Source organism: Stegastes partitus, unplaced genomic scaffold (genome assembly GCF_000690725.1).
Source record: "Stegastes partitus isolate 25-593 unplaced genomic scaffold, Stegastes_partitus-1.0.2 Scaffold1357, whole genome shotgun sequence".
NCBI lineage: Eukaryota > Metazoa > Chordata > Actinopteri > Pomacentridae > Stegastes > Stegastes partitus.
Window position 1 is genome coordinate 1 of NW_007579088.1, and position 12,824 is coordinate 12,824.

Genomic DNA, 12,824 nt, shown 5'->3' on the forward strand with positions numbered 1-12,824 from the left:
TTTCATTTATTTATTTTAGTTTTTGTTTTTTTATTATTTTCTACATGTTGTTATTTAGGTTTTCTATGCAGTTCTATGTTTATATTTATTGTGTAATTGCGTTCCTCAATGTTTGTTTTTTAATAATCACTGATTTTGGTGTCGTCATAATTAATCAAAGCTCCTGTCGAGCAGAAATGTGTCAATAAAGGTTCATACAAAAGTCTGATCTCTTCAATGATCACATGATCATCTGATCAGGTTCTGCTGAGTGAAGCGTTCGGGCTGCGACTTGTGGACACGTGTGTGATGACGGGTTATCTGGGTTCTGGTTCTGGTTCTGGTTGTCTCGATACTCACGGGGATGTAGTTGGCGTTGATGTAATCCGAACCCTCGTCGTTGTGCATCGAGATCAGCTTCACCCGACTGAAGTCGTCTGAGAGAAACAGAATCAGTTGGTAGGTTAACAGGTTCACGGATCAACGGGATCGATCGGCCAACGTGATTATTGATCAGCTGATCGGCTCACAGGGCAGGATGTTGGTGTATCGGTTCTTCGGCCGGTTCACTGGAAGGTCGGCGGCGCCGTGGGACAGATCCAGACCGACGCTCTTCAGCTCCTGAAACATCCACAGAAACATCAGATCACCTCCATCGGACCGAACCTGGACCTGATCAGAGTCAGACGGACTCGTACCTCGAACTGGAGGGAGAACTTGTACGCCGAGTCTTTGCTCATCTCTTTAAAGTAGGCGTCAAAGTCGTCGAGCTGGACGGGACTGGAGCAGAAACAGAACCTCAGACATGAAACTCATCAACAGAATCAGTTTAAATCTGTAAACTCATCACAGTCACTGAATTTAACTCGTTTTAGTTTCACACATTTAATTTGACTTGTGAGGAAACAGACGGACGAACACGAGCTGAACCTTCAGTAACTAACGAGCTGAGGTCAGAACGCCTGCAGCAGAATCCTGGTTCTAATCCTGTGGACTCTGCTGTCAGACGGTGTTTACTGGATTCATCTGAGCTTCACTTTAACCATAAAGCTGCTGTTTGATCCTCTGAAAGGAATCTGATCTATTAAAGGAAACAGAAACCGTAAAAAGAGGGAGATGCATCAGATCTCCGACGGTCCTTGAACTGCTCACGAGGAACGTTCAGTAACTTCACTCTTCAGGTCTCATTTAAAAATTCACAAAAATGAAACGTTTCTGTAAAAAACAAAAGATTCAGAATTTCTCGGTGAAGCCTCGACCGACTCGGCAGAGAGCAGCAGCCCGGTGGCAACAAATCAGAGTTCAGGTGAGCTGCAGGAGGCGTTTCCACCTAAACATGGACGTTCTGACAGAAGACGTCTCTGAGTTCTGTCTCCTCCTTCAGGTTCTGGTTCCTCAGAGCTGCAGGACCTGATGCTGAAACATGGACCAGGAGCTGCTCAGAGTTCAGAGGCTCAATAGAAACCGTCTCCTACAAACTAAGACGTACGTAAAGTAGTTTTTAATCAGAAGGTCTCGTTTTACAATCGAGTACATTTTATTATCAGATTCTAATTAAAGCCGCCGGTTAGACGAGACGCGACGTTAACAGCTCGTTTATTTTAATTTATCCTGCAGTAACACCTCAGTGTTGACTGTATGACTCTGAATATGAAACTAAAACCCTCCGAGCAGTAAATCGTAGAATCTGGTCTCTGTGGATCCGACTGCTCCACAAACATCATCCTGCTGCTACAAATAAGGTCACATAATGTGAGTCAGTCAATCACAGGGGCTCTAACATGGATCCCTGTGGAACACCAGCGCGCCAGAAGAGGACCTGGTTTCTTCTCAGGTGGCTACACAACGATGATAATTTACACGACAAATGAAGAATTATTTGTCTATTGTGTGTTTTTCTGACACTGTTTGTGTTTGTACACGTGTGTAGTTGATTTACACGTAAAAACATGTCACAAAAATATCTGTAACTTAGGTCCAAATAAAACGATGACTGAGTTTTGTGGACATCAAGTTCATGAAGCGGTTTGTTTTCTAGCAGTGACCTGACATTCAGAAGCTCCTGAACTCTGGTGTTCCACAGGGATCGATTTCAGTTCCTTTGTAATTGTTTTGGTCAAATCTGAAACTAAAACCCTCTGGGCAGTAGCATCTGGTCTCTGTGGATCTGTGGAGCTTCCTGCTGGGTTCAGAGCTTCCTGCTCAGCTGGCATTAGTGCGACGACACACAGACACACACAGATGAAGTCCAGCGGCTGAAAGCTGAAGCTGCCGTTGAGTCGGTTACCTTGTTAGCTTCCGTTTCTTTAAAGCGGTCTTGCTCCTACAAAATAAAACACGTAAAGTCCTCATGATGATTTCTGACGCAGCAACACGTTCGGTTCTGTTCCGTCAGGTCCGGCCGATGTGGGTTTAACTGGCGAGCAGCAGCGGCGCCGCCCGCAGGCCGGATGCTGCAACTACAGTCAGCTTCAGTACAAATAATTAAGTCTGAACAACAGCAGAATTCTTAACGAACACAAACATGAGGAATTAGAGGTTCATCAGAGCTGCTGAGATCTGCTGGACTCACTGTTTAAAAGCCTGATTTAATTTAACTCATCGTAAACTCTAAATAAAACCTAAAAAGTCTGTTTTCATGCAGATAAATGAAGTTTAAACGTCTCCATTTGCTGAACTCTGCTGCAGCTTTAAACAGAAAAAAGTAAAATCAGGAAACAGTCGAAGCTTTAATAAACGTGTTTATTCCAATTTTAATTGGAGGTAAATATGATTGAATTAATTTATTAATTGTTGTTGGTTGAAGGTGACGTTTAACATCAGAAATGTATTTTAATATTTATGTTAACGCTGTATGAGACTCTGCAGCTCACATTCAATCTGCTCATTTAATTACAAAGAAATTCTTTTTTTTTTTTTACATAAAATTCTATTTAGAATTTTTTCTGTGAATCTGATTTAAATCTTAATTGACAGAATTATTTTACTTGATGAATTAAAAGCTAATCTGTAGTTTCCATTTATGTGCATTTTGTTTGATTAAAATACTTAAATGTGATCAAACACATCATAGATCATCTCATCTGAAAGCTGTTTTTATAATCGTGTATTTCAAGAATATTTTCACATCATAATTTATTTCAACAGATCTTTTTTTCTTATCATATGAATTGTAATATAAAATAAATCAGAAGTCTATGGCTCAGATTTGAATCCCGCTTTTCATTTATGTGCATTTTTATGACAAATATAATGTTTAGGAACCGACTACTTTATTTTCTGAGTCTAATTTTTGAATACGTTTACGTTTCTAACCGTTAAAGGGAAACTCGTTAAACGTTTAGTTTCATGAACGATGAGCGCATTGTTTCGTTTTACTGTCGCAGCCACAGACTTCCGTTTAAACCCAAACACCGGTTCGACCCGACGGAGCAGAACTTCACAACAACTCAACAGGAGAAAACCTTCATGCTCACAGTCTGGTCTGAGTCTGCTCCCTGGTTTCTACGTCCATCATGCAGCTTCTAGCTTCATGCTGCTGCTTCTACATTCAAGCATTTTAACACAATTTGAAAACTGCGTTAAAATGCCCCAAAATTTCCTCGTCGTCACAGCTGACGTTCTGAAACTCGGCTGAGTCTGAAAACATCAGGTGGGAGGAAATCTGGAGGCTAAAACACAATCAGCAGATCGATGTTCAGACCAGCGACATGCACTCGACTCCACGACTACAAGAAGACATGAAGCTAAACTACAGACTGGGTTCTAAATCAAACCCACCAGAGAAGCACAGACGCATGCAGACACCAAACATGGAGCGAAGCCAGAGTTAGCATCATGCTAATCCAACATGTTAGTAGAGACAGACTCGGTGTGACTCAGAGTTCGACCACAGACACAGCATTGCCGGACAAAGTTCCACAAGTCAGAAAGTCAGCTGCTGACTCCTGTTTAACCCTTAATGTCAGAATGAGGCTGAACGTCTGGTGATGTTCTGGATTCGCTTCTCGTCAACAAACCTCAGATTCAAACCAACACTGACGGTTTCCTGCTAACAAACACTCAGGATCTGTTCCACGGAGCTACTAAAACACAGCAGTGACATTATTTTGTTCCACAAACATCATCCTGCTGCTACTAATACTCACTGATGTCAAACAATGTGAGTCAATGAATCACAGGGGCTCTAACATGGATCCCTGTGGAACACCAGGTGCAGCGCTGCGAGGAGAGGACCTGGTTTCTTCTCAGGCGGCTACATAAGGATGATAATTTACACAACAAGCAAAGTATTATTTGTCTATTGTGTGTTTTTCTTATACTTTTTGTGTTTGTACACGTGTGTAGTTGACATACACGTAAAACATGTCATACATCTGTTATTAACTCCAAAAATTAGAGAATTTCTTTCAACAAATACTTTCTTGTTTTTACTTAGGTCCAAATAAAATACTGAATTTGAGTTTTGTGGACATCAAGTGTTTTCAGTGGTTTGTTTTCTAGCAGTGACTTGACATTCATAAGCTCCTTAATTCTGGTGTTCCACAGGGATCGATTTCAGTTCCTTTGTAATTATTTTTGTCAAAAACTCAAACTGGCATCTAATATTCTACTTGCAGACAATACAGGTATCTGTTATTCAGAGTAGTCTTGTCATCTAATAATAAAAAAGCAAATTGCAGTTTACAAATGTATGTTTCTTTTGTGAATTAAGATCAACAAGGACCCTAAAACGGATCCTTGCGGAACACCAGATCTAATGTAAAGAACGAGTTTATTGCTAGTGTTAATGGAACTATAAGACATGATCTGTCGTTTGACAAGTCACTCACAGAACGTTTAAAACAACAGACATTAACCCAAAGTGTTTTCAGACTGTAAAAATACAGCAGTGGGAGGAGGATGGGCTCATCGGCTGGGTCCATAACCAGCTGGACTTTAACACAGAACCAAACCGCTTGTCATATCATATTAATTGTCAAAATAGTTTTTTAATCTTCATGATGTAAACACTAAACTCCCCTGATCCTGAACTAGTTGTTTTCTTTGTGGCTAAACTTTAACCACAGAAATAACTGATCAGATTTATTCATTTTTACAGTGATTTTGGAAAACACTGAGAATTTATTTTGTCCTGCTGCTAGTTTCTCCAGATCAGAAACCTGCAGGGCAGCTACAAACATACTTAGAGGCTTAATCTGGAGGAACATTAGCCATTGATTCGTTTGTTGGTTGTCCTGGTATTAATAAGTGTTTTTTTTTTGGTCAGACAACTGTTAAAGAGCCACTTGGTGCAACTCCAGTTTAGAAAATGTAGTTTTATATATTCATAGAGAAACTATGCAAATGTAGAATGAGGCGCAGACTGGAGCCTGGAGGCACCACGTCAGGAAACACATCGTTTTTTTTGTGCTATTTTATAAAAATTGGTTGGTATTGAGGAAAACCCTTCAGCCAAAGTTAATCATTTCTGTCTTATCCTGGTAAAATCCAAAGATATTAGACAGTTAATTTTCAACAATAGATTTGTGTATCATCTGCATAGAACTGACAAACCACATATAAACAAGATGTAAACGGAGAAAAGTCGAGGATCCAGAATCGAGCCCTGAGGTTCACCAACACATTAAACACTGTTGTTTTGGCCTTTTCATGAGATCTGTTGACAGAAATCCAGAACAGCACCAGACTGATCTATAACCAGAACTGATCCGTGACTCCTCCCTTTAACAAAACAGTGTCTCTGATCAATACTGTGGGCTGTGGCGCTGATCAAACATGCCCCTGAAGTGCAGTGTTTTTGGCCAGCAAGTGCTTACTTACCACGGATTAATATAAAAAGCCAAAAGATAGTCAGTCCAAAGGCAGGATGGCAGTAGGGTAAGGAAGGCAAAGAGGCTTCTTCGCCTGAAGGGGTTCAAATAAAAATAAAAATAAAAATACACACAAGAAAAAAATAAAGAAACAGACGCCAGCAGGGGGCGACAGGTTGGGACAGAACATGGAGCTCCATTAGTAAAGAGGCACATTAGTGCTGAACACAGAGTTAATGCTTCATGCAGCAGGACAACAGGACTCTGTCTGCTGCCGACGGACGTCAATGGCTGCTCTGTCTGTCTGAACAACCTCAATCTGTGACATCACGGCGTCCTCCGACCCACAATGCAACACTCAGCCCGCAGCATGAATAAACAGTTCTCAGTTTGTGACGTCCACCTTCAGAACCTGATGATCTCATTAACATTGTGTTGCTCGTCACGACTCCACTGATGCAGAGAAACTCAAGGACTCGACTGTCTGAAACTCGAGGATGGACACGTTAAACCGTCGCTCGCCACAACTCTGGACACGATTTAATACGTCTGTGATGTTAAACAGCCAAATAAAAAGTCTCATCAGAGTCACTGTGCTGCTGAACGTTACCCATAAGGCAACAAACCACTTGGTCGTTCTGACAACATCATGTTTAGACATGAACTAACAGGATCTGGTAGAGAAACGTCTACGTTGCAGAGTGAGGTCCTTTCAGACTAACCTGGTGCTTTACACATGCCTGTGTCGACAGTTCCTGGAGGTCTGCAGCTGAATTATTCCACCTCAGTTCACTGAATCCTGAATAAAGTTCACGTTGCAGCTGTTCAGAGTCCTTAAGTTAAAATTCTTAAAGAAAGTCGAGTCATGTTGATTTTTTGTGGGTCAATGTTTGAAGCCACAACATGAGCAATAATGTAGAATCCTGAAACCTTAGAGGCCCACTGACAGCCTGGTGTTCAACAGTAAAACCTGCTTTTACAGAATAGACCAGTTATATGATGGTGTCCTCAAATCTTTAGTTTTCACCCCAAGAGGCTTTTTTTCCTGTGAATGTGGAGCCTTGTGCCACTCAGGGCCACCTTATGAGAAAAACTATATTACTTTTTTATTTTTTTTTTTGCATTTATGGCCAATATTTGAACATGAGCAGGTCTGACAGGTCCAGTAGTGTCCCAGCTGGAACAGTTAAATCAAACTGTTACTGGGCTAAAAGGAGCGGTGTCCCTGCTTCAGACCATTTTCTAAAAACTGGTTCCAGTCACGTGTAGATGTCACATTGACTTGCTTTGGATTTCTGTATCAGCATCTGTTTTACTTCATTACAACCTAGTTAGAGTCAGTTGGTAGCATTAATACACACAAATATACACACAACTGTGCACACAAATGAAAGACACAACAGGTCTAAACATAGAAAAGAAGAGGACCCAGGATGGAGCCTTGAGGTGCACCTCAGTGGTTAAAGCACTGGCAGTTTTGGACTTTTGAAGGTAACAAATAATATTGTTTCAGTTTGTGCAGATGTTTACTTTTCTTTAAATGTAAATATGAATAAATAAACAAGGGGGTCATACGTGTTTTTAAAACTTGACATTTTGAGATCAGACATTTTTCTCGTGCATCAGTGGAGGCGTCACGTTTCACATCACTCAGCTGAAACACCAAACATGGAGTCTGCCGACATGCACAGTCAAAGCATCAACACAGTCCACCGCCACAGGACACACTCTGATGGGGAAGTGCATTTAGTGATGGAGGTCCAATACAACAGCAGATGGAAGCCGAGGTTCTGCCTTAACTGACCGTCTTTCAGCTGTTATATTAATCACACATCTGTGTCGTGAGATCACGTGTAGGACTGAATCTGATCCGTTTGTTTAAAAAAGACTAATTTTAAAGAGCTGTCGACGGCGAATTGTCGCGTCTTGTTTGGTAGAATTTAACACAACTGACTCCAAAATTGACATTTTATCCCTTTAATCTGAGATCAAGGGAAATCCTGAGCCCTCATCATCAACAAACACCCCGTTTCAGCTGGTCCAAACACAGCAGGGGGCTCATCTTCACCACCACCATCATCATCATGTCGTCGCCTCGCGCTGCTTAAAGCCACGAGCTAAAATCTGCAGCTTCCACTTCAAATCTCTAATCTGCCTCCTCAATCTGCTGCCTGGCTGCTAATCTGCCTCCATCAGGTCCGTCAGGGCGTCTGGAGCTTTGGTACTGAGGCAGAGCAGAATCCAGCTCTGCTAGAAACCTGGTCTGAGGACCGTGAAGGGCTTCGGTCATTTCAACGCTTCACTGACCAACAAACAAACGCAGCAGCAGCAGCTTCGTACCAGTTGTAGGGAAGTTTTCCGTCTCGCTCGAACGAAGCGAAGTTGACAAACGTCTCGGCGCCACATTCTCTGAAACAGAAAACCAGAAGGTGGTGAGAACAGAGAACAGTTTGAGGAAGTCAGAAATATTTGATGACTTATCAGTAAAAAGAGGAAGCGAGCTGCGAAGACTGTGGCCGAAAATAACCGAAAACTTCAACTGAAAACTCCTCAGAGTTTACGGCCGTTGGACGGTTCAGAGTTCCCAGAAAACATGTCGGTGTTTGGATTTAAACTGCATGATCTCATAAGTTATAAGTTGTTCATTAAATGAAAAAGTTTGACCCTGTATGGAAGCCCATTCCTGCCAGAAAAAGAAAACGTGTCGACGAAACATAAAAAATTCTAAACAAAAATAATTAAAGTCAAAACCAGTAAAGATCCGACATTATGAATGGAAATAACCATTACAGAGCATTTTGGTTTGTTTGTTTGTTTATGTAGTTGACATGTAGAGCAACATGTACGGAAGCCCAATCCTGCCCAAAAAACACAATGAATGAAAAAACAGAAATAATAAATTCTGGCGTTATGGACGTGTTGAGAATGATCATTTAAGGCCATCTGACTCACTCAGCGATTTCATTTAATTAACTCGAGTATATGTATGACATGAAGGACAAGAAGTACGGAGGCCTAATACTGCCAAAACGACAACAACAACAACAACAACAACACTAATGGTTAGAAAGAAAGAGACTCAGTCTATCTGGAACGTGTGACTGTTACATTTTTAGATATAATGACAGCAAACAAACTTCAACATGTACATTTATAACGACGGGAACTTTTCCTGGGTTTGAATTGAAACGCAGGACTTTTTCTGACGTCATGTTTAACGTGCAGGACCAGGCTTCCTCTGTGTTCTCCTTCTAAATGATAAATGCTAAAGACGTCTCAACATCACAGGAAACTAAAACATTTGTTCGACACCAGAACGCTCAGCGAGTCTCCAGCGGCTCTAACAGTTAGCATGAATCAGAACCAGATTTAAAGCTCGGAGCCGACGTGAGCGACGCCTCGCTAACCTCCAAAAACCCGACGCTGTTTCTAAGAATAAAACACGGCGTGAGTTGGGCTCATAGGGAGTGAACAGCCGAACCAAACCACGACCAGAACCAGACCAGAACCAGACGAGCTGCTGATGACCTGGACGTCTGGAGAACATGGAAACGGCTGCTTGTTTCTTCTCTGACATGAACACCGTTGGTTAGAAAAAGCCCTTTAACGAGTTTATTGCTCTCGTTTCATTACAGCCTGAAACACATCAGCAGCCCTGTTAGCCTGTTAGCGGTAACCATGGTAACGCCTGGACAAACCTTCAGACAGAAACCTGCAGCTCCGGAGTCTGAACTCACGCTGCGGGTTTATTGTGTTTCACATATTAACGGTCACCTGCAGGCAGAATGAAAAGCTTCTGCTTCAGTGGTTCTAACCGTCTGAACCGCAAAACAAGTCCAAAACAAACCACCAGAACGAGTCCGTTTAGCAGCGAGAAGCTCAAAGAATCAGTCGACCTTCAGCCTGAAACTCCTAAAATGGACCGAATTCATCAACCAGGTTCTGCACAAGACGGAACTTCTGCTCTCCTCTGTGTGTTGTGTTGTTGTGTTGTTGTGTTGTTGTGCTGCTACCTGGTCATCTGCAGGTGTTTCTTCCTCAGAACCAGCAGGAACAGAACCAGCAGGATGATGAGCAGGATGCTGAGGACGGCCAGAGCCGAGATGGCCGCCACGCTGGGGTTCATCTCTTTGGCTGCAGACACACAAACAGACACACAAACAGACACACAACAGACACACAAACAGACACACAAACAGACACACAAACAGACACACAACAGACATCAGTTAATGTGAATTACACAGAATCACAGACACGACTGCTACTCCTCTGTTATCTTCACGTCATGATGCTGCCACCACCGTGCTTCATGTCATGATGAACTTATTGACATTTATGTCACATGTCTGCCTTCATCTTTTACCCAAAATCATTTTGCAAATTCAAGTTATTTCTCCTTTAAAGGCCTCTGAAAACCCAGAATTCATGACCTCACATGTGCCAGCCTGATAAATAACCCTCAACAGCTTCACCCCATTCATGGATTCATCCAGTAATTCATGTTTACATTCACAATGCTCCTGCGAACAGCGCCACCTACCGACGGTGCTGATGCTGATGTGGGCCGGTCTGCTGGGCGTGCTGTAGCTGAAGCTGGTCACGGTGCAGTTGTAGCTGGACGACGGCAGCAAACCGGAAACCGTCACCACGTGAGACGTCGACGTCTGAGGCTCCCGAGTCTGAAGGAAGAACAACGTGGAGGAGAAAGCCTCAGACACGACACGAGAAGAGAGACGGCGGCGTCCAGAACATCAACCAGAAACACTTCGGTAGAGAACTGGATGAAATGAGATGAAAAATGAAACCAGGATGAATATCTGATGGTGAAGAGATGAAAACAAAATAAAATGAAACTGAGATGAAAACAAGAATAAAACTGTGGGGAAGGCGACATCACATCGAGACAAACGAGATAAAAAGAGATAAAAAGAGATAAAACTGAGATGAACGTGGGACGAAAACGAAATGAAAACCAGATGAACATACGTTGAATTAGAGACAAATATTAAACTGAAATGAGACAAAACTGAGAAGAAAAAACAAATAAAAAAGTGAGATTAGAACAAGATAAAAATCTGACCAAACCCAGATGAACCGGAGATAAAACGAGACGAAGTGGAACGATGATGAGAATGAAGCAGAACTGAGACTAAATCAGGACGAGAATGAGACTAAAGTGAGATAAAAACGAGGTCCAGATGAGCTGAAGAGCAGGAAGTCTCTTTGTTTTGGGTTTTCCTGAGTGTTCTGGTTCTGGTTCTGGTTCTGGTTCCTGCTGCTGCGTGTCGCTCAGAGCAGAACATCTGTGATCTAAGAGCGGCTGATTTAACGCCCTTCATTCTAAAAAACGCAAAACAAGCTGTCACGTTTCCACGGCAACGGTTCACTTCCTGTTTCCGTGTGATGACGACTTCTGACACGACGCTGATGATGAAGATGAAGATGATGAAGATGAAGATGATGATGATGATGATGATGAAGATGAAGACGTTCAGACCAGAGACGTTTCTTCCTGACATGAGCTGATCTGAAGCTACGATGCATCAGAACAACCTGCAGCCAAACATGAGGTCCAACGAGGTCTGAGAACATCTGACGAGTATTTAACAGCTGTTTCATTCACTATGTTCAGAACTGAACTGCATTTTAAAATCCCTCAACAACAACAACAACAACAACAACTACAACAACAACAACTACAACAACAACAACAACTACAACAACAACAACAACAACAACTACAACAACAACAACAACAACAACAACTACAACAACAACAACAACAACAACAACAACAACAACAGGACACGTTTCCCTGAATCCAGACGTTCCTCTGAGACGGTTCTGACCAACAGGACGACCCGTCAGCTTTACGGTAGTTTGACTAATTCTGACTGAACCGTTACTGATCCGGCAGCGGCTCAGACAGAATCGGGCCTCCTGCTGATTCATCGTCTGTTGTTTCCAGACTCGTGTAAAACTGCAACTCTTCGTCTGAACTTTCTGTTTCTGTCGGATTTTCTCACGTCTGAATCAGAAACAGAAAGAAACGGAACGCTGAAGAACCAAACGAGGAGCCGACGGTCTGGAGATAAACGAGATGAGACGAACGTCGGATCGTAACGAGACGAGAGACGAAAACCAGACGGAGCTCAGAACAAAAGGCTGACATGAAATGAAAAGGAAGAGAAGAAGAGACGAGATCAAACCTGAACGGACGTCTTGAAATGAAGAAAACAATGAATTCAAAACAAGACGATGAAATGAAGGCGAGATCAAACGAGATGAAACTGAGATAAAATAGGAGATAAAACCAACATGTGACTGAGAGGAGATGAGACGACAACGAGACAAACAGACGAAGACGAGATGAAACGAGACGAGTTCAGGATGAAGATGGAATGAAAGCAGGATGAGATGAGATCAGGTGGAGATAAAATGAGACAAAGAAAGAAAAGGAGACGAGATCCGTCCTCAGGAGGAGGTGAGATGACATCAGGATGAACACGAGAACAAAACCAGATGAACGCATCTGAAGCTTCAGGAACATAAAGTTAGAAAAGCGTTGCTGAAATGTTTCTCAGCTCTGAGCGCGCTCCGTACACGTTGGTCTGACCCAGTTCTGTTTCATGTTCAGTCATCATTCTAACAGCCTGAGCCCAGCTGAGCCACGATTCCTCCGTCTGCAGCTGGAGAAGCGGTCCGACCCGCTGGCGCTGGCCCGCTCCAGCCCGACCTCCACAGGTCCAGCCTTACCTTCAGCTCCTTGGTGCCGCGGCTCGGCCTGCAGGCCACCTGGTAGTAGTCCACCACGCCGTCCTCGGTCCACAGCAGAGTGACGGACGAGTGCGTGGCGTTGACAGCCAGCAGCGATCTGGGCGGCGCCGGTTCTGCAGCAAACAGGGAACAAAGAGAAACGTGTGAACGACAGAAAACAGCTCAGAAGAGGAAGTTCAGGACGGCTGGTTTCATTTTTAGTTTCAGGCTGAAGAACAACCCACAGTTCATAAAAACAGCTGATAGAACCTC

At 42.8% G+C, this 12,824-nt stretch overlaps 1 protein-coding gene across 1 annotated transcript in view; it reads right to left on the bottom strand.

Moving 5' to 3' along the window:
- Window positions 1-56: 56 nt before the first annotated feature.
- The window catches only part of LOC103369983 (receptor-type tyrosine-protein phosphatase O-like), a 32,494-nt gene continuing 19,726 nt past the window's right edge, over window positions 57-12,824 (bottom strand). Inside the window, exons 12-19 of the mRNA XM_008298859.1 lie at window positions 12,552-12,733; window positions 10,336-10,474; window positions 9,806-9,926; window positions 8,133-8,201; window positions 2,267-2,302; window positions 678-759; window positions 510-600; window positions 57-416 (exon numbers count right to left, since the gene is read on the bottom strand). Coding sequence (XP_008297081.1) covers window positions 229-416; window positions 510-600; window positions 678-759; window positions 2,267-2,302; window positions 8,133-8,201; window positions 9,806-9,926; window positions 10,336-10,474; window positions 12,552-12,733 — 908 coding nt within the window. The 3' untranslated portion in view covers window positions 57-228. The remainder of the gene's footprint in view (window positions 417-509; window positions 601-677; window positions 760-2,266; window positions 2,303-8,132; window positions 8,202-9,805; window positions 9,927-10,335; window positions 10,475-12,551; window positions 12,734-12,824) is intronic.